At 46.6% G+C, this 13282-nt stretch overlaps 1 gene segment (V, D, J or C); it reads right to left on the bottom strand.

Annotated features, from left to right (window-relative positions):
- Positions 1-229: 229 nt before the first annotated feature.
- LOC131489688 (probable non-functional immunoglobulin lambda variable 5-48) lies at positions 230-1766 on the bottom strand. The segment is given in 2 exon segments: positions 230-1597; positions 1712-1766. Coding segments are annotated over 2 exon segments (402 nt in total).
- Between the last annotated feature and the right edge of the window lie 11516 nt (positions 1767-13282).

The raw sequence follows: 13282 nt of genomic DNA, 5'->3' as shown, positions 1-13282 counted from the left end.
ACGAAGTGACCAGAGTCTGAACAGATACCAAATTAGACATCAGGGTAGAAAGGAACAGAGGGAACCAAATTGTATTCATTGAAGAAAGGAAGCTGCTGGAAATGAGGACAGAAACAGTGGCATCACATGTCCAGCAACATGAGACTGTCACCCAGGCAAACAGGGAGATCACACTGAGGTCACCGGCCTCAAAGCCACGCTGGAGTCACAAGAGCTCGATAACATTAAATATTTAGCAGGGTCTGTATTTTATAGCCTGTGAATATAATATAGCATCTGTTTAAAGAGACTCTGATTCCGGACTTCAAGCTGGATTACAGAGCTGGAGTCATCAGGACAGTATGGTCCTGGCACAGGACAGGCACAGAGATCAATGGAACAGAATAGAAAACCCAAATATATGGCCAGTTCATGTCCGACAAAGCAGGAAAGAACATCCAATGGAAAAAAGACAGTCTTTTCAACAAATGGCATGGGGTAAACTGGACAGAAACATGCGGAAGAATAGAACTGGACCACTTTCTTACACTTATTTTTCTATACAAAAATAAAATCAAAATGGATGCAAGGCCTAAATGTGAGACGGGAAACCATCAAAATCCTAGAGGAGAACACAGGCAGCAACCTTTTGACCTTGGCCTTAGCAACTTTTTACTAGAACTGCAGGGCACAAGGCAGGCCGCCCCTGGATGGGCCACACTGACATGAAGATTATCATGAGTTAAAAAGCAGTTGATGCCCATACACTCAGGAAAAGCTCTTCATGTCTCTTCAACTGACTGAAACATTCAGGGGGGGGGCAGCTGCCCCAGGAAGACAGCTGGCACCACAGACAACTGCACTAGGATATGAACGAGGTGGGGCAGATGGGGACCCAGCAAAGCCTGTTTGGTCACAGTCCTCTGTGTCCCATCGTTTCCCAGGGGCCCTGCACACATTGTTTATGAAACATCTACTCTACTCTTCTTCTTCTGTCTGTGAAGTGCATTTCTTTGCATTGAATACTAGACCCCTACCTCCTTCCATGTAATTCAGAAAAACATAGATCTCATTTTGCCTGCGTGTCTTTTGACTTTCTAGGTCTATGTTGACTCCCATATGTTCACTATTAAATTTCTTGTGTGTCACTTCAACCTCCTCAAGGACAGGTCTCACCACAGAGGACTCTCCCCTATAGGATCCTCCACAGAAGCTTCTCAATAAAAGAGGCTTGGAGACAAAATCTGTGGACCCAGAGGTTTTTATCTCACTTCCTCGTTATCTGAGTCACTGTGAGTAACACTGCCATGATATGTAGCACAGTAATAGTCAGCCTCGTCTTCAGGCTGTGGCCCAGAGATGAGCAGAAGCCCCGCATTGGCCGAGGCATCTTTGGACCCGGAGAAGCGGCTGGGGACCCCGGGGCCCTGGTGCTTATCTGAGTCTGAGTAGTAGTACAGGAGATACCGGGGAGGGCTCCCTGGCTTCTGCTGGAACCAATTTATGTAGTAGCCGCCAACATTGTAGCCACTGCTCAGGGTGCAGGTGAGTCTGGCTGTTGTTCCCGGAGATGCAGACAGGGAGGGCGGCTGGGTCAGCACAGGCTGGGACAGGGAACCTGCAAACAGATAATCATGGGTGATGAAGCTAGAAATGGAAAAAGGAATTCTCAGGACTCTGAGCACAGGAATAGAGATTTGGGGGCTCCCTGTGTCTCCGGGCCTGTCCCAACCTGTGCAGTGAGACAGGAGCATGAGGAGGAGAGGAGTCCAGTCCATGGTAGCACAGCTTCTGGTCCCCACAGTGGGCTGGGCTGCCCCAAGCCTCCTTTTCTCCTCCACCCTCTGCCACAGGAGGGGCTGTCCATGCAAATGGGTCCCATCCAGTGACTGCCCAGCCCCTCCCTTGTGCTGGAACTCATCTCATACCACATACTGAGATGAATGGAGGTTGCTTTCAACCCCAGAGATAGGACTGGGAGGAAGCACCTGCTGAGGCAACACACAGGTCCCTGCTCAGGGGACTCTGCTAGGCTGGAGGGGACACAGCTGCTGAGTCCCCTCAGGTCCCCCCCCCTCTCCCTGAGTCCCCTCAGGTCACACAGGGCCTGCCTCCAGGCCCAGAGTCTTGAGTGAATGGCCCTCACCAAGCAACTGTGTAAGGACCACGGGGCAGTCCCACAGCTCCCTCTGCTGGTCACAGGGCACAGACTTCACGATGCCCAAAGCCCTGTGAGCCCAGCGGGTTTCTGTGACTCACCAGGTCCCTGTCTATCTCCACACATCAGTGTCTGGTTCACAGAAAGGTTCCATCTCCTGTGTATTAAAGCCATGGGTTCTAAATACTCTCATATCGATTTATTTGTGTTTTAATCTACCATCATTACCTAATTTATTTATTGTACCAGTGACACATTAAAGAAGCATGACATGGGAATGCAAACTGCACAGTAGTGCAGCCGCTCTGGAAAACAGTATGGAGGTTCCTCAAAAAATTAAAAATAGAACTGCCCTATGACCCAGCAATTGCACTACTAAGTATTTGTCCAAGGGATACAGGTGTGCTGTTTCGAAGGGACACATGCACCCCCATGTTTATAGCAGCACTATCAACAATAGCCAAAGTATGGAAAGAGCCCAAATGTCCATCAACAGATGAATGGATAAAGAAGATGTGGTATATATATATATATATATATATATATATATATATATATACATATATACAATGGACTATTACTCGGCAATCAAAAAGAATGTAATCTTGCCATTTGCAACCATGTGGATGGAATTAGAGGGTACAATGCTCAACGAAATTTGTCAGTCAGAGAAAGACAAATATCATATGATTTCACTCATATGAGGATTTTAATATACAAAACAGATGAACCAAGGGAAGGGAAGCAAAAAAATATAAAAACAGGGAGGGGACAAAACATAAGAGACTCTTAAATACGGAGAAGAAACAGGGTTACTGGAGGGGTTGTGGGAGGGGGGATGGGCTAAATGGGCAAGGGGCATTAAGGAATCTACCCCTGAAATCATTGTTGCACTATATGCTAACTAACTTGGATGTAAATTAAAAAAAAATAATTTACCGAAATGTGAAGTATAAAAAGTCCAGCCAAAAATAAAAGCATTTGATGTGGTTCTGGTACAGACTATTTGGTACCATGGAGACATATGTAAGACACATGAGAGAGAAAGTAGTCTTTTCCCCTAATTGTCAATGGCCTAACTGGACTAGAGCCAAGAAGAAGTAAACAGAAAGAACTCAGGCTGCCATGCTTCCAACTGGGTCAGACCTATTTGATGTTAGATCTTATTGACAAAACAAACCAACAACCCAAAATGTCTCTTCTCAGTTGCTCATTAATTTCACCTCTAGTGTAGTTTGATTAATCTTGTCAGAGACAATAGTTCTACATTTTTACTTATTAATACACTTGTGTAGCATCATGGGCTTTGAAATTCTCCAGTGAAGGGTATCATAGAGGCGCCAGGTAACAAGAGATACAGTATAAATCTTGACTGAATGTTTCCAAGTCTAGAATTTCATGCCTTTCTTCTCCCGTCTTGTGCTCTAATCCTGCCCCTGAGAAACAAAGCAACCGGGGGCACTTCATAGTGTGGTGCAGAAAATATAAATGAAACTTAACAAAAATCTCTTCTTCAGTAGGTCTGCACCCACTGAAGTCATGCCAGCCTGTGAATTACAGTTTGCTGAGGCTGTAGAAATGAGGGTAAAATTGCAGGATATCGTATCCCATGTGAAATGAAGAAATGTTTCTCCTTGTATGCATGCCATATAACAAACCAATACTCTGACCTAAAGTGATGTATTTTCTAAAATACTCTATGTTTCGCGGCCTCCGACATCTTTCATCCATATTCACCAATCTGTTGTGCAAGTTTTATAACATTCAAGCTATGGACCGAACATGGTACCAACCACAGTTTCTGGGTGTGGTTCCAGCCTGACCCAAGAGCATATGCATTTCAAGCTTAAGAAAGAGAAACAATTGTAGCAAGTTAGAATTTACTCATTTGTTTTCTCCCTGGAACCTGTTACTACATTAGTTGCTAAATGTATGTTGTGGGTCTTACAGACTCTGAACTTAAATGAATGATATAAAAACACGGTACCCTGAAATCTCTGCTAATGGTATCATAAACAATTTCTTGGATTAAAAAAAAATGAAATTGTAAAGGTGTCAGTTGCAAAAAAAAAAAAAAAAGGAAGAAGAAGCACGACAAATGGTTATATGTTCTTCAGTGAAATGATATCAGACAATCACCCAGATCACCTAGGTCACCATGGTTTGTGCTTTATATGCTCCTGGAGGTTGTCTCCTGTGCTCAAAATTTGACCCTTGGCCACCTCCTCCCTGTCGCTTTCTTACTGAGTAGCCGGAAGCACATCATGTCTGTCTCCATGTTCTGTAGTGATGAGGCTGGGACCTAGGTCCATGTGGAAGGGCCTGGATCTTGGATTTACAGGGGGACCAGTTTCTGGGCACCATGGGGAAAGGGCTAGTGTCTGGGTCCGTGGGGGCTGGCCTGGGGCTGAAATGGGCTGAGAATCTGGATTTAGGTGAGCCTGTGGGGAGTTTGGGTCCACGGGTTCCATGACATTGACACTGCCATTGCACATCACCCACAGTTAGGACTGGAGGTCCCCAGACCCACCAGGGCGGGGTCTGCTCGGTGTGGTGCCCTCCGCGATTCCCAGTGATTTCCCGGCACTTGCATGCTCTTGTCTGGGTGTCTTGTGAACAAAGAGGAGGATTCCCACATGGACCCCTTTCATCCCAAGCTTGATGGCACACAACAGCCCAGCCACCCACTGAGGCAGCTGTGGACTCTTCTGGCCTCTACATACTCAGGTGCCTCTCATGCTGAAGTGGATGAGGAGCCATCCTTGGCATAATGGGGGTCAGGGAAGCAGAAGGGGAGACCCAGGATTGGGGTGAGCATGGGCTCTTAACACTTTGTCCACAAGCAGCACAAGATTCCTCTCACTGTATCTGTGGCCAAAGCAAGTGACAGCAGGTGACGACTAACCACAAAGGGACAAGAGTTTATAATCTGTCACAGAAAAACAATGACCACAGAGAAACAATCATGCAATCTGCACACACTCCTAGTTCAGAGGCCCTGTCCACACTGCCCGCCCCCCCACCCTACCCCAGGACAAGCTTGTTCAGCACAAAAGGTTGGTGTATTTGTTAACATATCTCAATGAACAACAGCCCGGGGATTGAAAAGAACTCAAGAGTCAGGTTCATGGGTAAATTCAGGGCATTCCTACAGACCAATATTCTACCCTGGGGAGGCTCTCTGGAGCAAGATGGAAAGAATCTCCCGGTGGTTTTCCCCAGTGGGCTCACAGAAGCCCAGAGCAAGCACCACATTCCTCCCCACATTTGGCGGCTGTGGAGAACGAGCCCCCAGTTCTCTTCTACCGCAGACCATCTTGAACTCATGGGCCATCTGTTCTAGGTTTCCCACAGGTCTATTCACCATACTCCCAACATGCTGGAATCTGTGAATGTCCCAGGAGCTCCCTGCCGGCTTTTGAGTGAGGGGTACTAGACCCACAGGGAATGGGGGTCAATCAGGCACCCATTGCATCTCCAGAAGGTGTTTTACCTATGAGCTCCTTCAGCCTTGACCTTTTGTGTCTCTGAGTGGACCTGAGGGTGACGACCCCAACTGCATGCTCAGCATCTCCTTTGTAGTCCTGTTTAGCGGGCCTTGGTCTCTCCCTGGGAGACAGAGGATTTGACACGTGTCTATAGAACAACTGAGGACAGAGAGGGGCTGTGTCATGACAGCACCTTGCCAGGCCACAGAACCTCTGCCACCACTGTCCCCAGCATGGTTCTCAGCTTCACAATCTTCATATTCATATTGGGTGCGCAAGGAGGTGTAGAGAGGACAAGCCCAAGGAAGCATGAGTGCAGGTGGATCAGGGGCCTGGTGTGTGTGTGTGTGTGTGTGTGTGTGTGTGTGTGTGTCACTCAGATCTATCCTTTGAGGAGACACCTTAGCATATGAAGAGAGAGAAAGAGAATCCTCCGCTGTCCCCCACCTGTCCCCTGTGCAGAAAGTGGGGAGCACTGGGAAGAGATGGGTGCAGGTCAGTGTGCAGTGAACCCTGAGTTCTGCACCCAGAGGTCTTCAGATCTGCTGGGGCTCCCCCCCAGTCTCCCTCACGGCCATTCCACATCCCTGATGCAGGGGCTCCTCAGGTCCATCCAATCCCCAATCCCTGGAGCAGCCCTACAGCTGCAGGAGTCCACGGTCAAGGTTTGAGCATAGGAGTCAATAAAACACAAACAAACTGGAAAAATAAATAAATACGCAATACACTTGTTTAAGAAAATGCTCAAAGTTCACCAAGGAAGATACAGTGAGGGGAAATAAGTGCATGAACAGATGCTCAATATCATTTGTCATTAGAGAATGAAGTATTCCTACATATGTATTGGCAGGAAGAAACCATAAATAAAAATGAAAAATACTAAAAGAATAAATGACCAAAACATATAAAGCCTGCCTGGTCATTTCCCATCATGGTACTGATATAGAAAATGAATACTGAACCCATGTCTCAACCCAAATTCCATTTTTTAAGAAATGAATTGTTATAGAAGAAAATAGGGGGGCACCTGGGTGGCTGAGTTGGTTAAGCCCTGGACTCATAGTTTTGACTTAGGTCATGATCTCCCAGTTGGTGGGTTCAAATCCTGTATCAGGCTCTGTGCAGACAGTGCAGAGCCCGCTTGGGATTCTCTCTCCCTTTCTCTCTGCCCCTACCCCATGCTCACTCTCTCTCTCTCTCTCTCTCAAAATAAATAAATAAACTCATGGGGTGCCTGGGTGGCTCAGTCAGTTGGGCATACGACTTCGGATCAGGTCATGATCTCACAGTCTGTGAGTTCGAGCCCCGTGTCGGGCTCTGTGCTGGCAGCTCGGAGCCTGAAGCCTGCTTCAAATTCTGTGTCTCCCTCTCTCTCTGCCCCTCCCCTGCTCATGCTTTGTCTCTCTCTGTCTCAAAAATAAACAAAAACATTAAAAAATTTTTTAAAAAATATTTAAAAAATAAAATAGGGACTTAAGTATTGAAATAATAAAGACTGATTTTGGGCACTCAGCTAGCTAGCGTGGTGTTGACAGTCGGCTGAACCCCAGGTGTGGATCGCCACATTGTCACTTTCATCTGTTGATTATTGCAGAAACCCCTTCCATGAGAATTTTAGCAACGATTACTAAGTCTCTCTTCTCTGGATGAAGCACAGTTGCAGGTTCTAGGATGAGTGAACTGAACACTTTTAAAAGGAGCCCAGGGTGCATGGGTGGCTCAGTCGGCTGATCATCTAATGATCTCTCAGTTCGTGAGTTCAAGCCCCACATGGGACTCTGTGCTGACAGCGTGAAGCCTGGAGCCTGCTTCAAGTTCTGTGTCTCCCTCTCTCTGCCCCTCCTCACTCATGCTCTATCTCTCTCAAAATTAAATAAACATTAAAAAAAGTGTTAAAAAATAAAACAAATAAAAGGAGCCCAATCTTTCTTTTTTTCCCCAATATATGAAATTTATTGTCAAATTGGTTTCCATACAACACCCAGTGCTCATCCCAAAAGGTGCCCTCCTCAGTACCCATCACCCACCCTCCCCTCCCTCCCACCCCCCATCAACCCTCAGCTTGCTCTCAGTTTTTAAGAGTCCCTTATGCTTTGTCAAGAGGATTTAATATTGCCACAAAAACAAACTAAAACATTGCTGTATTTTAATTAGAAACTAAGAGCATGCTTCAAGAAGACTTCACAAGGAGCAGGAAACTTACCCTGTGATGCAAAGTACAGCGAGGTACCTTTTAAAGAAACACACAAACACACAAAATTGATAAACACAACTTTTATTTTACAGGAAAAGGTTACTGCCCATCGAAGGGGTCCTGGGTATTCTGTGACCCTCAAGGATGGGTGGCTTGACTCTAAAGCAAAGGCGAGAAAACAAAAACAGAAAGAAACGATAACACCCTGTGTGAGTGCCTTCTGTAGAACTGCCAGGGCAGTTGCATAGTTGACGGAGAGATGGCAGTTTATTTTACAAGCAGCACATTCACCCAATGCATTTTCTAAGCTCCTGGCTGCTTGTGGTTCTGGGCGGGAACAAACACTGATCTCCCATGAAATCTCTGTTATGGAGGAAGGATCCTCATTAGGTTTGGCAGTTTCCTTGGCTTTCTCATTTGGAGGCAAAAGCAACCCCCGGGGGCTGGGATAAGCTGCAGGTTACAGTCTGTCTTGAAATTATATGTATGGAATCTTTCCAAAGACATATTATGATATTGGGTGCTGTTACCTGGGTGAACTTCACTGTCCATTCTACACATCTTTCACTAGTGGGAACTTACTAGTAACATTAGTGTTTCTTAGTACTGATACAGATTTTTGTTTGTTTGTTTGTTTGTTTGAACTTTTTAGAGTCTCCATGAGTATCATGTTTAAGAAAAGGAAACAGTTATAGTGGGACGCCATTTTGAACCAGAATCCCCAGGGCTTAAGTTCTGGTGATATTATCAAAGGCAACAGCAGGTTTAAGTGTCTCACTTCCCCCAGGCCTGGAGCTCTGTGTGAGCATTGAGACTTTTGTCCCACACTGACCAGTAATAATCAGCCTCGTCTTCAGCCTGGAGTCCAGCGATGCTCAGAGAGGCCATGTTCCCTGACCTGGAGCCCAAGAATCTGGCTGGGACCCCCGAGGGTCTAGCAGTGCTGTTAGAGATGACAAGTTTGGGGGCGCCTCTGCCCGGGAGCTTCTGGTACCAAGATACACTTCCAGCCCCAACATTGCTGCTGCTTCCAGTGCAGGGGGTGGTGACAGTCTGACCCACAGGCTTGGACACTGCAGATGACTGAGTCAGCACACACTGGGCCCAGGACCCTGGGTGTCAGGAGAGAGGCATGGGGTGAGAGAGAGGGGTCAATGGACAGGGCCCATAGATGGCTCCATAGTCCTCTCATCTCCAACCCTGACCCCAGCCTCCAGCTGCCTGTAGAGAGAGCCAGCAGTGTGAGCAGGAGAGGAGCCCAGGCCATGGAGAGGAGACCCCTGCTCAGCAGAGTGTTCTGAATGTCCCATAGTTGGGTCTGGCCTCCCTGTGTCTCTCTTATTGTCTCCAGGAGCCCAAGAGGCAGGGTGGGGTGGGGAACACTTCATACAAACCAGCCGCCTCCCCCTGACTGACCAGCCCCAGCCTGAACCCTGAATCCGACCCCTGCCTAGAAAGTTCATCGTGGGAGCTGGTGGAGATAGAGCATTGGGGCCTGGCCTGGGGCTCCCCAGGAGCCTGTTGGCACCCGGATGCTAAGCCCCGGTGAGAACCAGAGCCAGGTGGCTCCCTGAAGGGACAGAGCACACAGCGCTCAGAGTAAACCACAGCGCCCCCTGCTGCCCGAGGCCCAGAGTTGCCCATATGTTTGGTCTTGTCCACTGAATACTTAAAAACAGCAATAGAATTTATGTTTTATAGAAGTTTGAAAGTCACAGAAAAACCTAGTGTAAATTACAGAGTTCCCACAGGCACCAACCCCCTCATCCACCTCTGTCTTTCCCATCGTCCTCCTCCAGCACCAGTGTGGTCACTTGTTTTGACCCATGAGCCAACATCAACAAGTCACTGTGACCCAAAGTCTATACCTTACGACAGCAAGGCTCACTTTTGGTGTGTAAATTTGAGAAGTTTAAGACACGTACAGTGATATATGTTCATTTTGGTCTCACACAGAGAACTCCCACTGCCCTAAAACTCTTCTGTGCTCCAGCTGTGCATCCCTTCCTACCTCCAACCCCTGGCACCACTTAATACTTTTATTTTCAAATACATCTGCCTTTCCTGACAATGTTATATTCCGGGAGTCGTACAGCGTGCGGCCATTTCAGGTTGGCTTCTTTCACGTAGCAACGTGCATCTAAATGTCCTCTCTGTCTTCTCATGGCTTCATGGCGCAGATCCTTCTAGTGTTGATCAATATTCCATTCATTGTTTGCATGCACCATAGTTTATTTATTCATCACCTAGTGAAAGGCATCCCAGCTGGCTGCTTCCAGATTTGGGCAGTTATGAACAAAGCCACGGTAAATGTCCTTGTGTTTGTTTTTTTTTTTTATTTTGTTCATACTGTTTTCAACTCCTTTCGGTAAATACCAAGGGCCATGTTGCCGGATGTTAATGTAAGGAGATACATACTTTTAAAAGAAAACTGCCAAACTCTTTTTTGAAAGTGACTGTACTATCCTGTGTCCCTCCAGCACCGAAAGGGAGTTCCAGCTCCACATCCTGGCCAGCATGTGATGCCATCTGTGTTGTTGAACTTGGCCATTCTAATACGTGTGCTATGCTATTTCATTGCTGTATTATTTTACACTTTTCTAATGATATGTGATGTTGAACATCTTTTCTCAAGCTTATTTGCCATCTGTGTATTATCTTTCTTCATATCCTTCACAATTTTAATTAGATTTTTTGTTTCTTTATTACTGAGAAAACTTCTCTTTTAAACACCTAGAGGGGTGCCTGGGTGGCTCAGTAGATTAAGTGTCTGACTTTGGCCCAGGTCATGATCTCGCAGTTTGTGAGTTCAAGCCCCTCATCGGGCTCTGGAATGACAGCTTAGAGCCTGGAGACTGCTTCGGATTCTGTGTCTCCCTCTCTGTCTGCCCCACCCCGCTTGCACTCTGTTTCTCTCAAAAATGAAATAAACATTTAAAAAATTTTTAATAAAATAATTAATTAATTAATTAAAAACTGGATATTTCCTCAAATCACCTTAAATTTGCAGTAGAAACAAATATGCATAAAGAAGTCTGCCTCGGGGCTCCTGGACCCCTGGCTCAGTCAGTTATGTGTCAGACTCTTGATCCTGGCCCAGGTCATGATCTCAAGGTTCATGGATCAGCTGTGAGTTCTCCGGCTCTGAGCTGACAAGTGCTGAGCCTGCTTGGGATTCTCTCCCTCCTTCTTCCTCTGCCCCTCCCCCGTTTGGGTGCACGTGTTCTCTCTCTCTCTCTCTCTCTCTCTCTCTCTCTCTCTCTCTCTCTCAATAATTAAATAAACTTAAAAAAATAAAGAAGTCTCTGCCTCAATTTTCCTCATTATTTCAATCCTTTGTTAGATGCTGATATGTGTCACAGGTATTTTGTGACTTCTCTGAAATAAAGCAAGACTTCTTCAAGCCGAGTGCTTACTCCACACATCCACACAGGTGGTGAGTATCACTCTCCCTGCCCCTAAGGTCTCTCTCAACAACCCAGCCAGAACTTCACTGTTCATGGGATAGTCATTCTTCAGCCTACATCCCTGTATCAGATTTTCCTCATTCTTATAATTTTCCTGAGTTGCAGTCACTGAGATGGAGATTTTTGTCCGCAGAGATGATGGGGCGCCCTCTCAGGGTCACCAGCTGTTCAGGAGGGAGGAATGAATGGGTAATGGAACTGAGGAAGGACTTGCGCCCTGATACTGTTGCAACAAGCCCAGTCACTCCCGTGGTGAGTCTGGCGCTGCGATGGCCTTTGCGTCCTGGTGGGAGATCAGAGGGCAAACTCAGGGAGCCACGCATCAGTTAGTCATTGCAGGTAGGCTGCCTTTGGAAGAGTTAGTGAACTTGAGTGATCCCTTACCCAAGGACATAGGAGACTTGTTGGTTATTGACACAGCTACTGGGTGGGCACCATTGTGTGACGACAGTGCACGCCTTCCACTGCTCAGGTCGTCCAGCTTCGTAGAGTGAGTCCTGGGAACAGATCCTCCTGGATGCTCTTTGACCACTTTTAGTGCCGGAAGCTTCCAAGGCAGCATTCAGCGGTGTGGACGACAGGCCCAGCTGCTGAAGTGTATCTCTAGGACACAGACAATGCACATAATCCTGCTCCGCTACCCATTCTAGATTTGCTTCGGATTCAGTGAACGCCCGGACTTCCTCAATCCCCATACCTGAAAAGCCTGAGCCCATTCACCTTGTCTTCTTGGAGCTGTTTTGTTGGATCCCATGGAGGTCAACCACATTGTACTGACACCGCAAAGACTGACCTAGGTAACAGCACCAGGCTTCCTGATGTAATTAGCACAAGTGACATGGAAGCTGAACATGAGCAGGTGTGGGTCATAGACAGGGAAAGGCAGGAGATGGATCTGGTAAGGGGAATAGAGGACAGATTATTCTATCACGTCTTAATGAAGACACTTGGACTTTGAGCTGGTGATTTTCTAGTTGTGGCAAAATATGCATAAATGTAAGCTTCTAAACTTTAATCACTTTAGCTGTACAATTCAGTGGCTCTATGCACACTCACGATACTGTGCACCACCACCACTGTCCATTTCCAGTCCTTTCATAATTCCAAACAGGAACTGTGTACCCATGGAACACACCCCCTTTTCTCCTCATCCAGGAGTGAATAGTAGATTCTACAAACTGGGAGTTACAGAAGAATCCAGGGTTCCAGGAGCCCGTGAGGATGCAGGAAGCAGCAGAAAGAAGAGAGTAACTCCCCTTGTGGCCCTTGGAAATATGGCCAGACCCAGGTAAGAGTTCCGTTTGGTCTGTGCTTTTTATTCAGAATTACCACGTTGTTTGCTGCCCACCGTGGGCTAGAATGGCATTGTGTCCTTTGTCAGTGTGCCCAGTATCCCCGTCTTTCTCTCCCAAAGTGTCTCAGGAACCGACAGTGAGAGCCCGAGAATCTTTCTAGGGCGTTGGACATATGACCCATTGTTTCTTCTTGTCTGCAGCCCCTCCTCAATCCCTGTACTCTCCCCTCCAGAGACCCTGCAAGGGCCCTGCTTTCAGCCTAATTCCTCCCTGGAGGTCAAAGGGAATTGTACCAGTTGATGATGGATTCTTTTTGTCCATATGCTCAGGACTCTGCGTCTATGTGAAAACATTGGAATATCCGAGAATTTTCATATCTCATATTGCTCATGTTGGATCGTGCACCATGGATTTTTTAGGATTAGAAATGAGTTTGGGTCATGTGCTCTCTATTTAAAAGTTTTTGGAAGTTTTCTTGCATGTTTGTTAGCAGTCTCTCATGATGTTTTCTGCCTTGCTCTTATTTTGAGTAAAGATATTTTTTAAATTTAATTAATTAATTTAGAATGAGCATACGAACATACAAGTAGGGGAGGGGCAGAGAGAGAGAGAGAGAGAGAGAGAGAGCAGGCTCCACACTGATAGATAGATGTCTTTCTCATGAACCATGAGATCATGACCTGAGCCAAAATCAAGAGTTG

The sequence above is a fragment of the Neofelis nebulosa genome, chromosome 11 (assembly GCF_028018385.1).
Source record: "Neofelis nebulosa isolate mNeoNeb1 chromosome 11, mNeoNeb1.pri, whole genome shotgun sequence".
Classification (NCBI taxonomy): Eukaryota; Metazoa; Chordata; class Mammalia; order Carnivora; family Felidae; genus Neofelis; species Neofelis nebulosa.
The sequence above is the reverse complement of the archived record's forward strand: the minus strand, read 5'-3'. Positions and strand labels throughout refer to the sequence as shown.